The sequence below is a fragment of the Ambystoma mexicanum genome, chromosome 1p (assembly GCF_040938575.1).
Source record: "Ambystoma mexicanum isolate Mex_15411 chromosome 1p, UKY_AmexF1_1, whole genome shotgun sequence".
NCBI lineage: Eukaryota > Metazoa > Chordata > Amphibia > Caudata > Ambystomatidae > Ambystoma > Ambystoma mexicanum.
This window is the reverse complement of record NC_090921.1, coordinates 318,167,021-318,181,911: the sequence shown is the minus strand read 5'-3', so window position 1 is coordinate 318,181,911 and position 14,891 is coordinate 318,167,021. Positions and strand designations below refer to the sequence as shown.

The 14,891-nt window shown below is 42.1% G+C and overlaps 1 protein-coding gene across 1 annotated transcript in view; it reads right to left on the bottom strand.

Annotated features, from left to right (window-relative positions):
* The window catches only part of RNF126 (ring finger protein 126), a 417,384-nt gene extending 403,947 nt beyond the window's left edge, over positions 1–13,437 (bottom strand). Inside the window, exon 1 of the mRNA XM_069647846.1 lies at positions 13,169–13,437. Within this exon, the coding sequence (XP_069503947.1) occupies positions 13,169–13,243 (75 nt within the window). The 5' untranslated portion in view covers positions 13,244–13,437. The remainder of the gene's footprint in view (positions 1–13,168) is intronic.
* Positions 13,438–14,891: the final 1,454 nt, after the last annotated feature.

Sequence of the window (14,891 nt, the reverse complement as noted above, 5' to 3'; positions counted from 1 at the left end):
TTGTTTTATTCCTCTTCTTCCTTCTCCCCCTCACCCACTCCTGTTGTAATCCTACGGCTCTATCAGAAATGTCGTCAGGCCTAGTACGTTAGACGCCTGTCTGGTCGCTTCCCACCCACCTCCTCCCTCCCTTATCTGTGCTCTCGCACTATCTGAAATGTCGCCAGGCCGAGTATGATAGTGAATTTCACATTCTTATTGTTCAAGGCCTTGTAAGAATGTTCACCGTTTGTATTTTTCCTGCGTTTCCTGCCTAGCTTTGAAACACATGGTGTATAGGCGCCATACAAATAAACTAAATCATATCATTAGCATATCATACAAACAGGTGTTAGACACCTTTAAAGTATCTTAATGCTGTGTTCTGTTCAGTATCGAGCCATACGATGGGGTGATCAATGGGGCCTGATGAGTACTGTGGTTGTATGCTATTATAAAAAGGGAATTACACCTAGATGGAAATTCTTATGGAACATGGCCTTTCACACTTTCAATACCGTCTAACCCAGAGCTTGAACAGCTGATAACGCGCATGCTTGCAACACCAGGGATCTGCCTAGATCTCCAAGATGGGATGCAGCATGCCGCCCTTAGGAGAAGCCAGACATCTGTTTGCCCCCAAAAAGGTAGTACAATGCCTTCAAAAACTGGAAAATTATTCACCCTCCTAAAATCCCAGGCAGAGCACTGTAAAGACTGTGGGGTGGGGGGGATCTGTACTTCCGCTCTCTATATGGTAGAGGAGAGGCACAGAGGACCCCAGCCAAGATTCTCTATTATTGGGATTGTGGTCGAGCAATCAAGGCCTAGCGTCTCAGGAGGTGATGCAGGCTGGTTCTTGAGTACAGTGTAGTCCCCAAGCCCCCACAAAGGAATGTCCACACACTGTATTAGTTAAAACAGTCTTCATATTAGTAATATTCAAGGTTATGTACACTATCACAATAACTCAGTTTGTGCTCAGAAAATCTACAATGGAATATATATACAGTTCTAAAGTGGTACCACAATTATTATCAGATCTCATTAAAGTGCATCAACTATACTCTGGTTAAATGTCACACAGATCACTTAATAAAGGCAACCAACAATAGACATAGGACGAAAGCAGTGGGTTTCGAAAAATTGGCAGAATACTGGCCCCTACCAACTAGGGACAATTCTGTGTGTAAATCCCCCCCCCCCCAACCTGGGCAAACTAAAGTAAAGATATATCACAAGCCCAGTCCATATATTGTTCTAGAAGTCTTATTTCCTTATAAAATATTTCTACAAACCCAATGTACCTGGAATAGCAGACTTCGTCATGGGGTCGTCGACGGATCCTTCTTGAGCGGCTCCCTTTAGGGCAGGAGCCACGGATCGTCGAGATCCCACGAGGAAAAAGGGCTGAACAACGACTGTGAGGTGGCAGCTTTGTTCCTAGCGGTGCTCGTTGATGACGGAGCATTGGCGTCCTGCAAGGAAGAGGCGTGCGGGGCACCTCGCTGACGATAGTTCAGGACCGCAAAGAGATTGTGAAGAACTGTGGCCCAGCAAGGGCGACGAGTCGTCTGGCGTCTGTCGTCAGGTGGCGGGAAAACCCACCGGCGGATGCTCTTCGGCGGCCTCTACTTTCTCCGGCGGGACAAAGCAATCAACGGTGCAGGCGAGAGCGTCCTTGGATCAAATGTTAGTTAGGCAAAGGGAGCACGGCGGCTCCGGTCGGCGCCGGACAACAGTGTCCAGGCGCTTCTCCTCGTGATTCCGCGGCTGTCCCAGTCTCCCGTCGGCAGCCTGTCGTCGGTCTGTCTACCAGGGAGCGCTGGTAAAGATTAGTAGTGCACGATGCCCTCATAGCTCGGGAAGAGGGTGCCTAACCAGGTCCTCTCTGGTCAGTCCTTGGAGACACAGCAGCTTTCAGATTGGTGAAGTAGGGCAGCAGCAAGACTTCTCTTCCAGCAGGGCTTCAAGGTTAAGCTTCAGTTTCAACTCCAGTTTCTCTTCAGCTTCTGAACACGAATTCTAGCAGAGAGAGGCCCCCAAATATACTAGTTTATCTCCCATTCATTCTGCTTGGTCACACACAGGCAACCAATCGGTCAGAAAGGCATTCATGCAGGCAGGCAGCCAATCAGGTGCATAGTGCATTCAGGCCATTCACTTCTCTCCCGACACTTACACATAACTAGTTGTATTGGGACACGTACCCAGCCATTCAACACTCCACACTGCATTCATACCAGTTTCGGGCAGGGCTTTCTCAGTCATTGTCCCAAACACCAGAAACCAGACATCCACAACAAGAAGTGCATATTGGTCACACACTCCATTCACCCAGGTCCCACCCACCGGGTGTACCCACAACATACAGTCACTGGGAAGGCTCCAGCCAGTCTGGCCTGGACTGGACTTCACAACACCATATATGGAACTTCCATCCAACAGCCAGTCAGGGGGAAGGGACAGAGTCAGGGCTTCCCGGGACTTTAGGAAAACAAGGTAACAGGCAATAGAAAGCAAGAGGCCACAGGGGCCATCTTGTTTCCTATCAGGAATCAACTGATTCCAATGGCAGGGCCTGGGTATCCATAAATGAAGGATACTCGGAGAAACTGTCAAATTCAGTATGGAGCTGCTACCAGCCCATACCCTGCTCTGTGGGCCACACATAGGTGCCCAAAAACATACACTCGGGGCACAAGTTTGCACCCCCACCCATGGGTGCCATAAGGGTATCCCATGGGTCTGTACACCAAACCAAAAGAGAGCTGCACCGTCAGGAGTCCCACTCCTGCACAGAAAACACAACAGAACACACGATAAAAAGCAGTAAAGGACAAGGATACGGAGGCCCTGTCCCTCCGATGCATTTCCAGCACCACAATCACTGCAACACAATTACTCCCGGTGCACGACACACTCCATTTTGCTAAAGCCCCGACGATAGATTTCACTGCAACCAAGAGTGATCATCCATAAGTAGTGACTATTGCAAGAGAAAAGGACTCTCCACAACAACATGTAGTACACTACAAAAAGTATATCCTACAGTACAAACAGAGGGTTCCAGTCCAAAAAAAGGACATCACAAGTTGGAACTTTAGCTGAACAATTACATTTTGACTGATATCCGATCATACGCGAGTCCTTGGAAAATATGGTCAATACAACCATTTGTGAAATTATACAGGTTCAAGGTAAACCCTGATCCACAATGGGTCAGAGGACAAAAGGACGATAACTGAAGAGAACAGTGACCCTCTTCAACACCAGGACAGGAGATGCATTTACTCTTATTTTGCAACATAACAAAATTTAAAAAATAAATATTTTAAAAAAAACTACCTGTAAGCCTGCCAGCATTCACCAAAAAAGTCTGAGACTAAAAGAGCTAGTGCACTAGGAGCCAAACAGGCAGAAGATATGATCAAGCCAAAACGAGACGCAACGCTGCTGCCAATTTTAGACAATTGCCACATGCAGTATCGACATTAAGAGGCTGCAGACACAGCTCAATGATGTACCAACTAGGACTGTAAAGCACACACACGTCTCCTCAATTGTATAGGGGTTGAGGATGAGTAGCCTTTTGTCTTGTGGGCTAGCAAGACACGGTGGAAAAAAATACTGTCCGGCTCTGAAACCAGTGAGAAAGAATTGGTATAGTGGGATTCAAATTAAGATTATCTTTCTGGTTAATTAGTCCCATGTTTTCCTGTTATGGTCATGCACAAGCAAAGCAAACAAAAAAATGACTAGAGTGGTTATATTTCTCCGATACTCAAACCCTGCATGAGTGATCCAGTAGGGCTTCTCTGGTTTACTGTTGGCAAATAGGTGTATTCTCTTTGGCAGAACCAGTGTCCTTATCATGGCAAGCATAGCACATCTAGAAAGACTCGTTTCTCTTACATAGACTAAACAGCTAGTAGAGACACTCTGGGCTACTTGTGAATACAGTCAGAAGACTAGGTTTTCAAGAGCATCAATACATTGCGTCACATTACCATCCATTAAGAATACTATCAAACTACAATTATGTGGTACCAAGAGCTGTATGTGGCAGATCAAACATTAAACATTCTTAAGAAGCTTTGGTGGCGAGATTAAAAAGGAGAGAATTAATTGCAAATTGTCGCACATTTATTTTAAAAAAGAATTTGGAAATACTTCTCATTGTACTACATGAAATCAAGAGGTTGCCCAACATGAAATCAAGAGGTTGATTCAACAAAAATCAAAATCAGTGTCAGTTTAGTTAGGAAGAACGAAAAATGAAGGGCTGGCTACAAGAGGATACCACCATAGCGGAGATTATTATTTTTATACCCCAGCCTAACCACAAAGTGATCTAGCAGAGGATCTCCCGAGCGTTTTTTGTAGGATACGGAACTGAAAAAGATCAAGCCTGGCTTTTGGATGTGTGACCGACAAACACCCACTTTCTTATACTGGGGTGTGGGTGTTTTCAACTGTATCAGGCAAAGAACATTATTTTACTTATAAACAGTACAAAAAGAAGCACGGTAGTATGGACCATTAGCAATTAGAGAATTTACCACCTTAAAACCGCATCCCTTGCTCTACTCAAGAATCTTGACTAGGTTGTAGTATGCTCATAAACCACTATTAAACATGATCGGAAGACCAATGATACTGCGTGCCACCTTTGCAGAGCTCAATTGGTGGCTTCCAGTCATCAAAAGAATTATGTTTAAAAGTAGCACACGTCACCCAGTCTAAAAGATGTATTTTGTATTTGTTTGGTAAACAGGATACAGTGTTTCTATCTGAAATATATTATGGAGAAATCCGGTGTCCAGTCAAAATGTCGAAAACATTTAGTCGAATGACAAAAATGGTGAAAAAATTAAAAAAAAAAATATATATATTTGAATGCTTTCTTTTTTTATGTACATGTTTTATTTGGGTTCCGCAAGTAAAAAAAAAAAAGGGTTAAAACAGAAAAAACATTTTTAAAAAAGGGGTTGGGGGGGGGGGAAACCCCCCATTTAGAACAATAAAACAAACAAAAAAAGAAATTCGAAATTTTTTTTCTGACATTTTGACTTTCGACCAAATGTTATTCGAAAATGTCACTATAAACCGAGAAATCCCAACCTGACTGATTTCATAATGAGAATATGGACAAGAGGACACAACCAGGTGGTGGGGTGGGTGGGTTTTGGGTATGACTAATCTACAGCCTATGTAATGATTTCAAGACCTCGGCTCCCGAGCTCAATACTGTCCAACAGACTTTACATTAAAAGTGAGGAGGTAGTTAAAGGTGTACTTGAACGATTAATAGTTTGTAATGCACTGGATGTAAATATGCGAGAATGTTGATTGTATCCGCATTTTAAGGTTATGTCCTCACTAAGTGAAATATTCTATATACTCAATTTCCTCCTGGTGAAGCCTTCTAGCAAACAAGGATACATACGGAGGAATCAAATGCAAATTGAATATGAATTTCTTTCTGTAACAAGTATTGAACAATTATCTTGCTTATTTCAAGGCCAGCGTGTTGCAAACAATTCATATTCTTTCTAATATGTAGTGGTCAGGCTTCACTGACTTGGAAACTGTGTCTCGTACGGTTATCTCACCCCTATCAACCACAAAGGACCCTCAGATCTAGCCAAGACATGCTTTCTGAATCCAGGAACTATGAGAAAAGCAAATATGGCTGAACAGTTTCCTCCCACCTAAAGGTAATTCTGACAACAGAAGACCATCTTACATTTAAAAAACGGTTTAAACCTTGGCTTTGCAATACACCAGGATATACAACTATTCAAACCCCAATGAAAGACAACAGGCTTCCAAAAACACCACTATCGCACAATCCAAAGCACTTAAAAAAAGAAAAAAGCATAGTAAATAAATAAACAAACCCGTACATCACAATGAACTCAATAACCGAATATTCTACAAGAAACAACACTCTCCATAGCATAGCAACCCCACGGAATCAATCCAGCATGCCAAACTGGTGTATCCCTTGCAGAGCTGCCACTACCAGTTGATGATCTGGGAATCATATGGACGGAAATATGACCAGAAACAAAATCTACAAGAAAACACGAAACACAGCCACCAGAAATCCTTAACCTAACTTGCTCAAGGAACAGAATTAACTAATAAACTTCACTTTTCACCCAACTTCACTTAACACATGCTCACCAATTTGTTAACGAAAAATGGCTAATCAAAGCCCTCAGCGCACACTAATACACTATCTGATCTACACCTCTAAACTCAGCCCCTGGAGCATATAGATCCTCCCCTGAACCCACCAGGTCTCACAACTCGAAGCAAAATGGCTCCTGTGTGCATATCACAATGCACATAGAAAACACAAACACAGGAGCCAGTTACGCCTAGTTTTACCCACACAACCCCTAAAAGTTAAGCACACCACTTTGTCTTTTCCCACTCCTTTCCTAGCCACTTCCTACACCCTCCATTTCAATTTTCGATTCACACGAGAAGACATGGAGGCCATAAAAATGTCAGAGGTGCGTGGTACAACCCTAATAACATTGCATTTCACCATTGCTGACTTAAGTCCAGTACTGACTACTTTTTCGTTAGGGTGGTTAAAAAGATATATTGGAGTTTAGGGTCCTTTTATTATGGGGGTCAGCCCACAGTAAAATGTCAAAATCCACTCACGGAGGTGTGGGGGGTGGTGCCAGGAATTAAAAAAAAACAAAAAACGAATGGACTCTATATGGCTGTACAGTGATTTGTTACGAGGGCTTTGAGCAGTCTAAAATGTTGCTACATCATATGTGCCACTCTTTCAAGCAGTGGAGTGTGTGAGTCAATCACAAACGTGAGGTTTCCTTTTATATGGAAAAAAGGAGGTAGAGGCAATAGCTCCAAGAACGGCTTCAGCGATGCGTAGGTCAAAGAGGGTGATGAAAGAAGGCTTCTTTAAAAATCAGAAGCAGCAATAATCGGGCAGAGAAGCATACCATGAGCAGACCCTGGTGACAAAAGTGAGTATTCTTACCAGTAGGGATTGTATTCATGCAATCTATTATGGTAAATGGATTTTACCCAACTTAAATGGTAATAAACCATGATCGGAATGATCAGGTACCAAAGTCCTAAAGAGACTTTACAAGCCATTACAGCCACCTTGTGTTGGACACTGTAAACAGACACATCCATAGTGGAAACTACAAACTAGCACCAAAGGTCAAGCAGCAACATTCTGCACGAGCTTAAATTTCTAGTCGGAGAAGTAAAATTATGCACATATGACATTGCTGTACTCATTGAAATGCGGTGTGCAGTCATAATGTCGACATCAATAATGTCGACAGTCAAAATGTCGACAAATTAATGTCGAAAAACAATAATGTCGACAAACAAAAATGTCGACATTATTCGATATTTTTTCGACATTAATTTAGTGTATGCATAAATAAATAAATAAATATATATATGATGTGTTGAGTATGAGGGGTGGTTGGGGGGGTGTGGGGGGGTGGCAGGGGGGTGTTGGGTGAGGGGGGGTTGGGGGGGGGACCCCCCCATAGTAAATACAATTTTTATTTATTTAATTATTGAATAAATAAATAAATAAATAATTGGTATGTGTTGAGTATGAGGGGTGAAAGGGTGGTTGGGGGGGTGTGGGGGGGCGGCAGGGGGGTGTTGGGTGAGGGGGGGTTGGGGGGGGGACCCCCCCATAGTAAATACAATTTTTATTTATTTAATTATTAAATAAATAAATAAATAAATAAATAAATAATTGGTATGTGTTGAGTATGAGGGGTGAAAGGGTGGTTGGGGGGTGTGGGGGGGGGGGTGGCAGGGGGGTGTTGGGTGAGGTGTTGATAGTTTTAAGGGTTTATAGTCATAATGTCAAAAAAAAAAATGTCGACATTTTTTTTTCGACATTATGACTTTTTACATTAAAAGTATAGAATGTCGACATTATTATTTTCGACATTATTTTTTCGACATTTTTGTCTGTCGACATTTTTTTGTCGACATTATGACTATAAACCTTGAAATGCACATGATTGCAGATCCAGAAGCAACAAAAGTAGCCTTTATCCCATGAGCTCTCCAAGAACAACTGCACCCCCTTTTTGACTAGGTCATTTTCGATGCAACACTACACACACCATTCTTCAATAGAATGCCAGCAGTATTGCAAGAGTTAAAACAAGCCACAACACCCATTTCACTACCTCGTTTCACATCAGTCACAAACGTTCAAGTTGCAAGCTGTGGGCCACGCATAAGAAGTCACTTGCCACCTCAATTCTACATATGCATACAGTACAATATTTAGTACTCGCCAAGTTTCAATTTTCACTGGTTAGTGGTGAGTGCAAATACAGGTACAAAAGCGTCAAAAATCACATAATGGAAATACTTGGATTGTAATCTACGATCCATGCCGTGAGTTCCAGGTACTACTACTACCTACTCCGGCGCTTTGTTTGGATAGCCTGCCTGCTGTTAGTTTGTAGGAACGCTGAGAACAGGTAAGTTGACACTTGTACCTATATTTGGTTGGGACACTGCAGGGTTCGAAATTGAGGGCAGCTGGAAGTTATTTATCTCCTGCTGGTAGTCTAGAAGATCCTAGTTAGCGTGACACCAATACCTACCAGAAGCTATTTTTGGCTCCCCGGCTAACTGATGCTGAACAAGCACACCTACGTGAATTTAACTGCATGCGCTTGTGACAATCTATAAATAAACTTTAGGGCACATTTATGTGACATTTAAAACATGAGAAGGCATACATAATAGACAAAAGGATACGTTTACATAGTATGTGGTAGTTAGATTTGGGGGACACTATGTACCAGCTTCTCGTTCCCCAGTGGTAGCTCCTGGTCAGTGGTTAACAATGGATATCCAGGAGCTGCTTTTATCTCCCGCATACCCAATCTTAATTTCAGTCCCCAACAATGTGGAAGATCCTTAAGTTTAGCTGGATACTGGAGATGAAAGTGTTCCCTTTTGTTTTTTTAGAGTTTTGAAACCCTTTTCAGCACTGAATTCGGATATTTGGTTGTTTCTTTGGCAGTTCAGGATATGTGAGAGATCTACAGTAAGATTTTTGAAATGATGTTTTTTTTTTTTACTAGAAGAATGGGGTGACGTTTATCATTTTCAATATCTAGTTTAGCATGTAGTAGTATTTCTTGCATTCTGGACTTCGATACTAACCAAACGATTTTAATAATTCGTGATAACAATTGGGGGGGCGGCTGTCACGTTTAGGACTATATTAAAGAGTTTTCAATATCCAGTATTATGAGAACAAATAGACAGCTGCCTGACCGTCCAGAGCAGAGAAACTCCCCTTGTGTCTACAATATGCCAAAGTGAACTAATTACTCTCAGGTAACAGAACTGCCCCCCAAAGAATCCATAGAAAACAAGCCAAGGGGCATTCTCAGTATAGTATCCAGGTTGGCAGATGGTGAAGAATTGGAAAGTGATTTTGTAAGCGCAAGTGCACCCTTGAGAACGACCCATGGTCGAAACACGTGTCGGCAAACAAGCGCAGTGAATAAAGAACCACCACATGCATTAATTGCTATGTAGATAGTCAATATATCAACTAAGCAATCGCTTAGATTTTGAGAATTATGTTGCCTTTTATTTATTTTGGTTTCTTAGGGGTATATTTTGTTAATACACAAATGTGTACATATTTTTCATAACTTCTGTCTTGCTTTAATGGCTATTTAGTATACATCTGTGTGATTTAGAGTAATCATTTCATCACTTCCTTATCTATGTAATGTTTACTTTATGGGGTAAAGTGTATGTTAATGTTTTGAGCAGCAATTTTTTCAGTTTTATTATTTTCCTTTGCGATCTTTGCTTACATGTTCTAAAAACATATACATTATTAAATATAAATTACAGATACTCTTGAAAAAGGACCCGTGGTCCAAAAGGCATAGAGATGTGTCATGTTACAGATTTTCTAGTCTACAAGTCATGAAGCTGTATTGTATAAATATAAATTGATATTGAAACAGGCTTTGTGAAAACATTTTGGTTGATAATGAATACATTGTTTTGATACAAACTTATGTGGTTCTATGGAAAGACCACCGAAAGGCGCGCCAACTCTCAGCAGGGGTGAATCCCCACTGCAATCTCTTTGGTCATGTTTAGCAATCATAGGTTTACAGCTTTCGATTGTTTTGCACCTTGATATTTTGAGTGTATTTTTACATAAAAACAATTGTTTTAAAAAAAAGTTATATACACCACCCGATGAAACTACTCAATAGTAGTCTTTTTTTCATTTATTTTTTTAAGTCGGTTAAATCGACTGTAACTGAAAGCACTGAAGTACACGTTCACATGATGGATAGATTCAAGAATTCTAGAATTAAATCTTAGTATCACTTGACTCTTATTTAACGACTTGCTCTTTTGAGAATGGATTAACCTTCTGAAAATGATTGAAAACTGGCTCATGAGCACCGATATGGTGTGTTTTTGGTTCCTATATTTTGGAAGTGTTTATGAAGTTATACACATAAAATAGTTTAACTTGGTTCAGAGGCAGGTTTACATTAAAAGAAAATAGTTACTGTAAATGTGGTGGAAGCCAAAAAATCATCATTCTCTACACAAGATACAACAGTGTATTGTGACACCTGATGCAGATCCTTCCGGAGCTTTCTCCTCCAGTGAAAACCAATATGCCTACAGTCAGCACTACAGATAAGGGGTGCATCAGTCTCTTTTACTCCCTAAAAATGGGCAAATACTCCCCAAAAATAAAAATAGTGATTAAATAAACTCCCAACAAAAAAATTGTAAACAGACACATAAAGGTGCCCATCACCCAGCTTTCAGTGACATCTCCCTGCATTTGTTTGGATACGTATTGCCACAGGAAGAACTATTAGAACTGCCGAATCTGAAGAGGTAAACATACATTTTTTAAGGTGCATTAATAACTAGGCACAAAGAAATATTTATTACAAAAACATTTGTTTTACAGGTAACTTGTTTTTTTTACTAGCTTATAAATTACATTAGGAATAGGACTTATTTTTTTACCACCTAAAAAATCATTTTACTCCCACTTTGAAAAAAATAGGGAGTATAATATTCCCACTTCAAAATCTTATCTGGAGCACTGACTACAGTATTACTCGCAAGTCTTCCGATCCAGTCGGACTACTATATTCACTGTTTCTATAACAAGTTCAAATGAAAACAATTGGGAGAGCATTCTGTGACTCACTCATGCAGTGGCTAGACAAGGCACTGATCATCACATTGCAAGGAATCTTGGATCCTTCTTGCGAAGCCTCAGTGTATCCATACGCCTAGGATTCCCAAAATCATTCAAATTGAACTGGAGGATTCATAGGCACTACTGAACCAGATAAGAAAAATAAGCACATAACCGACAAGCACATTACTGAACCCCTAGCCAAATAACTTATTGTGGGACTCAGGCCCTGAGACTGTATCTCACCAGTCCATAAAAACCTCAACTGGTTTCCTGTTGCAAAGAGAATAAGACACAAAATAAACAGTATTACATTCCGAATCCTCCAGAACATTGCTCCTGATTACAATCAATCTCACATAAACCAATAAGTACCTAAAGGAGTGCTAAGATCATCACTGGTTAACAACCCAACTACACCCAGGTTCAAAAGACTGAAATATGGATGGAGATCACTCTTAGTATTAGGTCTACAATTCTAGAACAACTTAACCCACAACCCTGGAAAAAGACCTGAAAGATTCAAAATGAATGTGAAAACTGGCTTCATGAACAGTAGCTCTAATTCAGATATGCCTTCGGACATATATATAAAATAACCTTTTCTTCCCAGTACTACCATACTTATACCATAGGATTTACGTTTCCAGCCCATGGCCACAGTGAGCAACTACCTTATAACCTTGATTTGTTCCTACAGCCTCTTCTATGTTTATTGTAATTTGAATAACCTGAAAGCACCACAACTTCTGTAACCAATGGCGTGTTAAAAGCTTCACCCACATTATTTAACCCAAATGTCCGCTTAGATCTTGTAAACTGACAGTAATTAGGCACCCTTCTTGGCATGTCACCTCATCCCACGATTGCAAAATCATGCACATATGTTACACCTACCCAATGGTGTGTTTTTTCCACAGGGGCTCTTGATGGAGCACCCCTCAGGAGGTAGAGCACTATACAACTCAATAAATACAACTCCCTTTATCAACTGTTATAAAAGAAAACACTATTTTCAAAGGTTTTACCCAATGCTATTTGCAAGGGCATTTATCTAAAATACACCGTTTACTAATTAAGAGATTTAATTGAATGACCCATTTTTGGTTCATAGTCCAAACTGTCCCATGGCCAACCTCCTAAAATGCTAGCCCAATCCCCCACCCCACACCCCACACACAGTTTAAGTAATGGACCATGAATTACAATTCAGAAAAACGATCTGGATGACATTCAAGTTCTGGGTTGGAGCCTTCACATTAAACATATCCAAACATACCAATATATACACACTGATTTACACCAAAGCATAATTATAAGTGAATTAAACCAATTCACCACCGAGCACTCCTCGAGTGCTCTAGGGGTGGATTAAATGAGCATTCTAACTCGAGGCTTAGTATTTCTGGAGGCAAGCCATTGATAGTTTGCTTAATGTTATGTCAATACTATGGTCTTGAGATTTTAAATGCACGCCACAATTATTGATATGAAAGGTTGTACCACAACAACGGGATAGTTTGACAGCATGGGGGTGACATGCTCTGGAAGGCGCTCCCACAGTGGCACAATATAGTCGAATAGTATATTCACTACTTCTGTAGGCAGTTACAGTGGTCTTCTCTTCCCTGATGCACCCTCATAACATTACCCGCACGCTATTACCCACGTTTTCCCCCAGCATCAGGTCATTGATAGGTTTATTGTCCTCCTGAAAGCATACCCTTAAGCCCACGAATCCCATGTTAGTTGTCCTGGCAGCCCACCCTACTCCATAACGTGTTTCATATAGATTGTCTCCCCAGGTCACTCCTTTCCCTCACCAACCGGTCTCCCCACAAGTCCTCCAACATGGATCGCATCTGCAACTCTTTGCCTTTCCATGATCACTCGGCCTGTCAGTTCTGAGGTTATCTTGACTTGTCCATGACTTACCGGTAACCGAGGGCTGATCTCTGCCGCACAGCTGTGACAGAAGTACCTCCCGGGTTGGGGTGAAGCCTCCGCCATCTTCCTGAGCAACCAGCGGCGCCTTAGACAAGTGACGTCAAGACGCTGCGACGCGAAATTTACGGAAGCCGATAACGGACAGAAGTCTGAGACACCGAGAGTCCAACTGCAGAGCACATGCGCAGTGTCACGGGAGCGGGGATCACTTCTCAGTAAAGTGCCGAGGCCAACCTCTCTTCGTGAGGTCACTAGAAAACTCTGACAGCCAGTGATCCGCCTATCCAAATGCCGTGTGTTTTACTATCCTGCAACAGGGCAACGCGTAGGGTCATTTTGGGGAAAAATAGGTATAACCGGAACTAAAACGCGGAATAATTTTGGGTAACTTAATTTTTGGCATATCCTGAATATTAATGGAGACGTTGTGAGTGCTTGGGGTATGAACGAGAGGCATTATGGAGCGAATTGGGGATGTGCTAAGAAGTCTGTAATGGCGCAGATATGTCTAGACAGCAGGTTAGTTTTAGGAAGACTTAACAGTGTAAGCACAATGCCATGAATTGAATGAAGTGAACGTAGGTATTGGAACAACCACTGCCGTTGCTTGCTTCACTGCAGTGGAATAGTGTTATTGTTATTAGTCTGGGCATAAGCCATGCAAAGTCATTCATTCTTTGCGGCAACCACTGCAGTAGATTCACTACAGTGGAATTATGCCCTCAGCAAAAGTCACAAATGAGTAACTGTAAGCATGTGAGTGGAGGTCAGGCTGTGGCCCTGGTATACAGGAGGAGCGCCAGGGAGCATCTTGTCTCTGGGTCTGCTCTGTAAGTACACGTCATCGGGAAGCCGCCAAGCTTTTCGAGTTGGGTCGTGCAAGATCTCGGCAGGCTATGATCTCGCCAGGCCACATCTCTGCATAGCTCCTTTTGTCGAGCAGCATGGTCCTACTCCATCACAAAGTCTCAGTATCTGCATGGCCTTTTCTTCTCACACTGAGACCACCTCTCGCTGGGCACGGATGTTGGCGGCGTGATCTCGGTCTCTCGCCTTTCTTCTTGGTCATGTTATGAATAGATCTCACCCAGATGTTCACTGTCCTCTTGAGCCAGGGCCGGAGTGTTGTCTCTTACGCTACTCTCATCTATCCCGTCATCCGCCATCTCTGGTACATCGCATGGATCTAGATGGCCTTCTGTTGATTTCGCACTTGTAGATTCTCTTCTCTCAGGAAGACTTTATTTTAACATAGCCACGCGGAGTCGGGTGCAGAGTCTTGTGGTCTTTGTGATAGCTGTTACCTGTGCTGCCTGCTGCTGGAGCCCTGCTTCTGGAGTCCTCTTTATATTGCCACAACACGCATCTTTCATAACCTGACCCCTGCTGCGGAGCGGGCGCGGTGTCAAGTGCATAGACTTGTGGTCTTTGGGCTCTGAGGACGTGAGGTCGATTGGAAGCTCTGCTACAGAAAAATTCCTCCCTAACAGCTTTTGAAACAACAACCTATGAGTGAGTTTTTGTTTGCCTTTGAACGGGCGTGTTATTGTCTGTCCACTGCGTACTTACAGCGCAACTGTCATTATGATTGTCCCCTCTGGGTCTACTGGCCCGTTAACAGGTCAGAGAAAGAAAATAATGTCGGCACCAGACATTTCCCCTCAAAATAACTCTTTGGTGTTGGGGGTACTGTCCGGCTCTATGCTGAGGG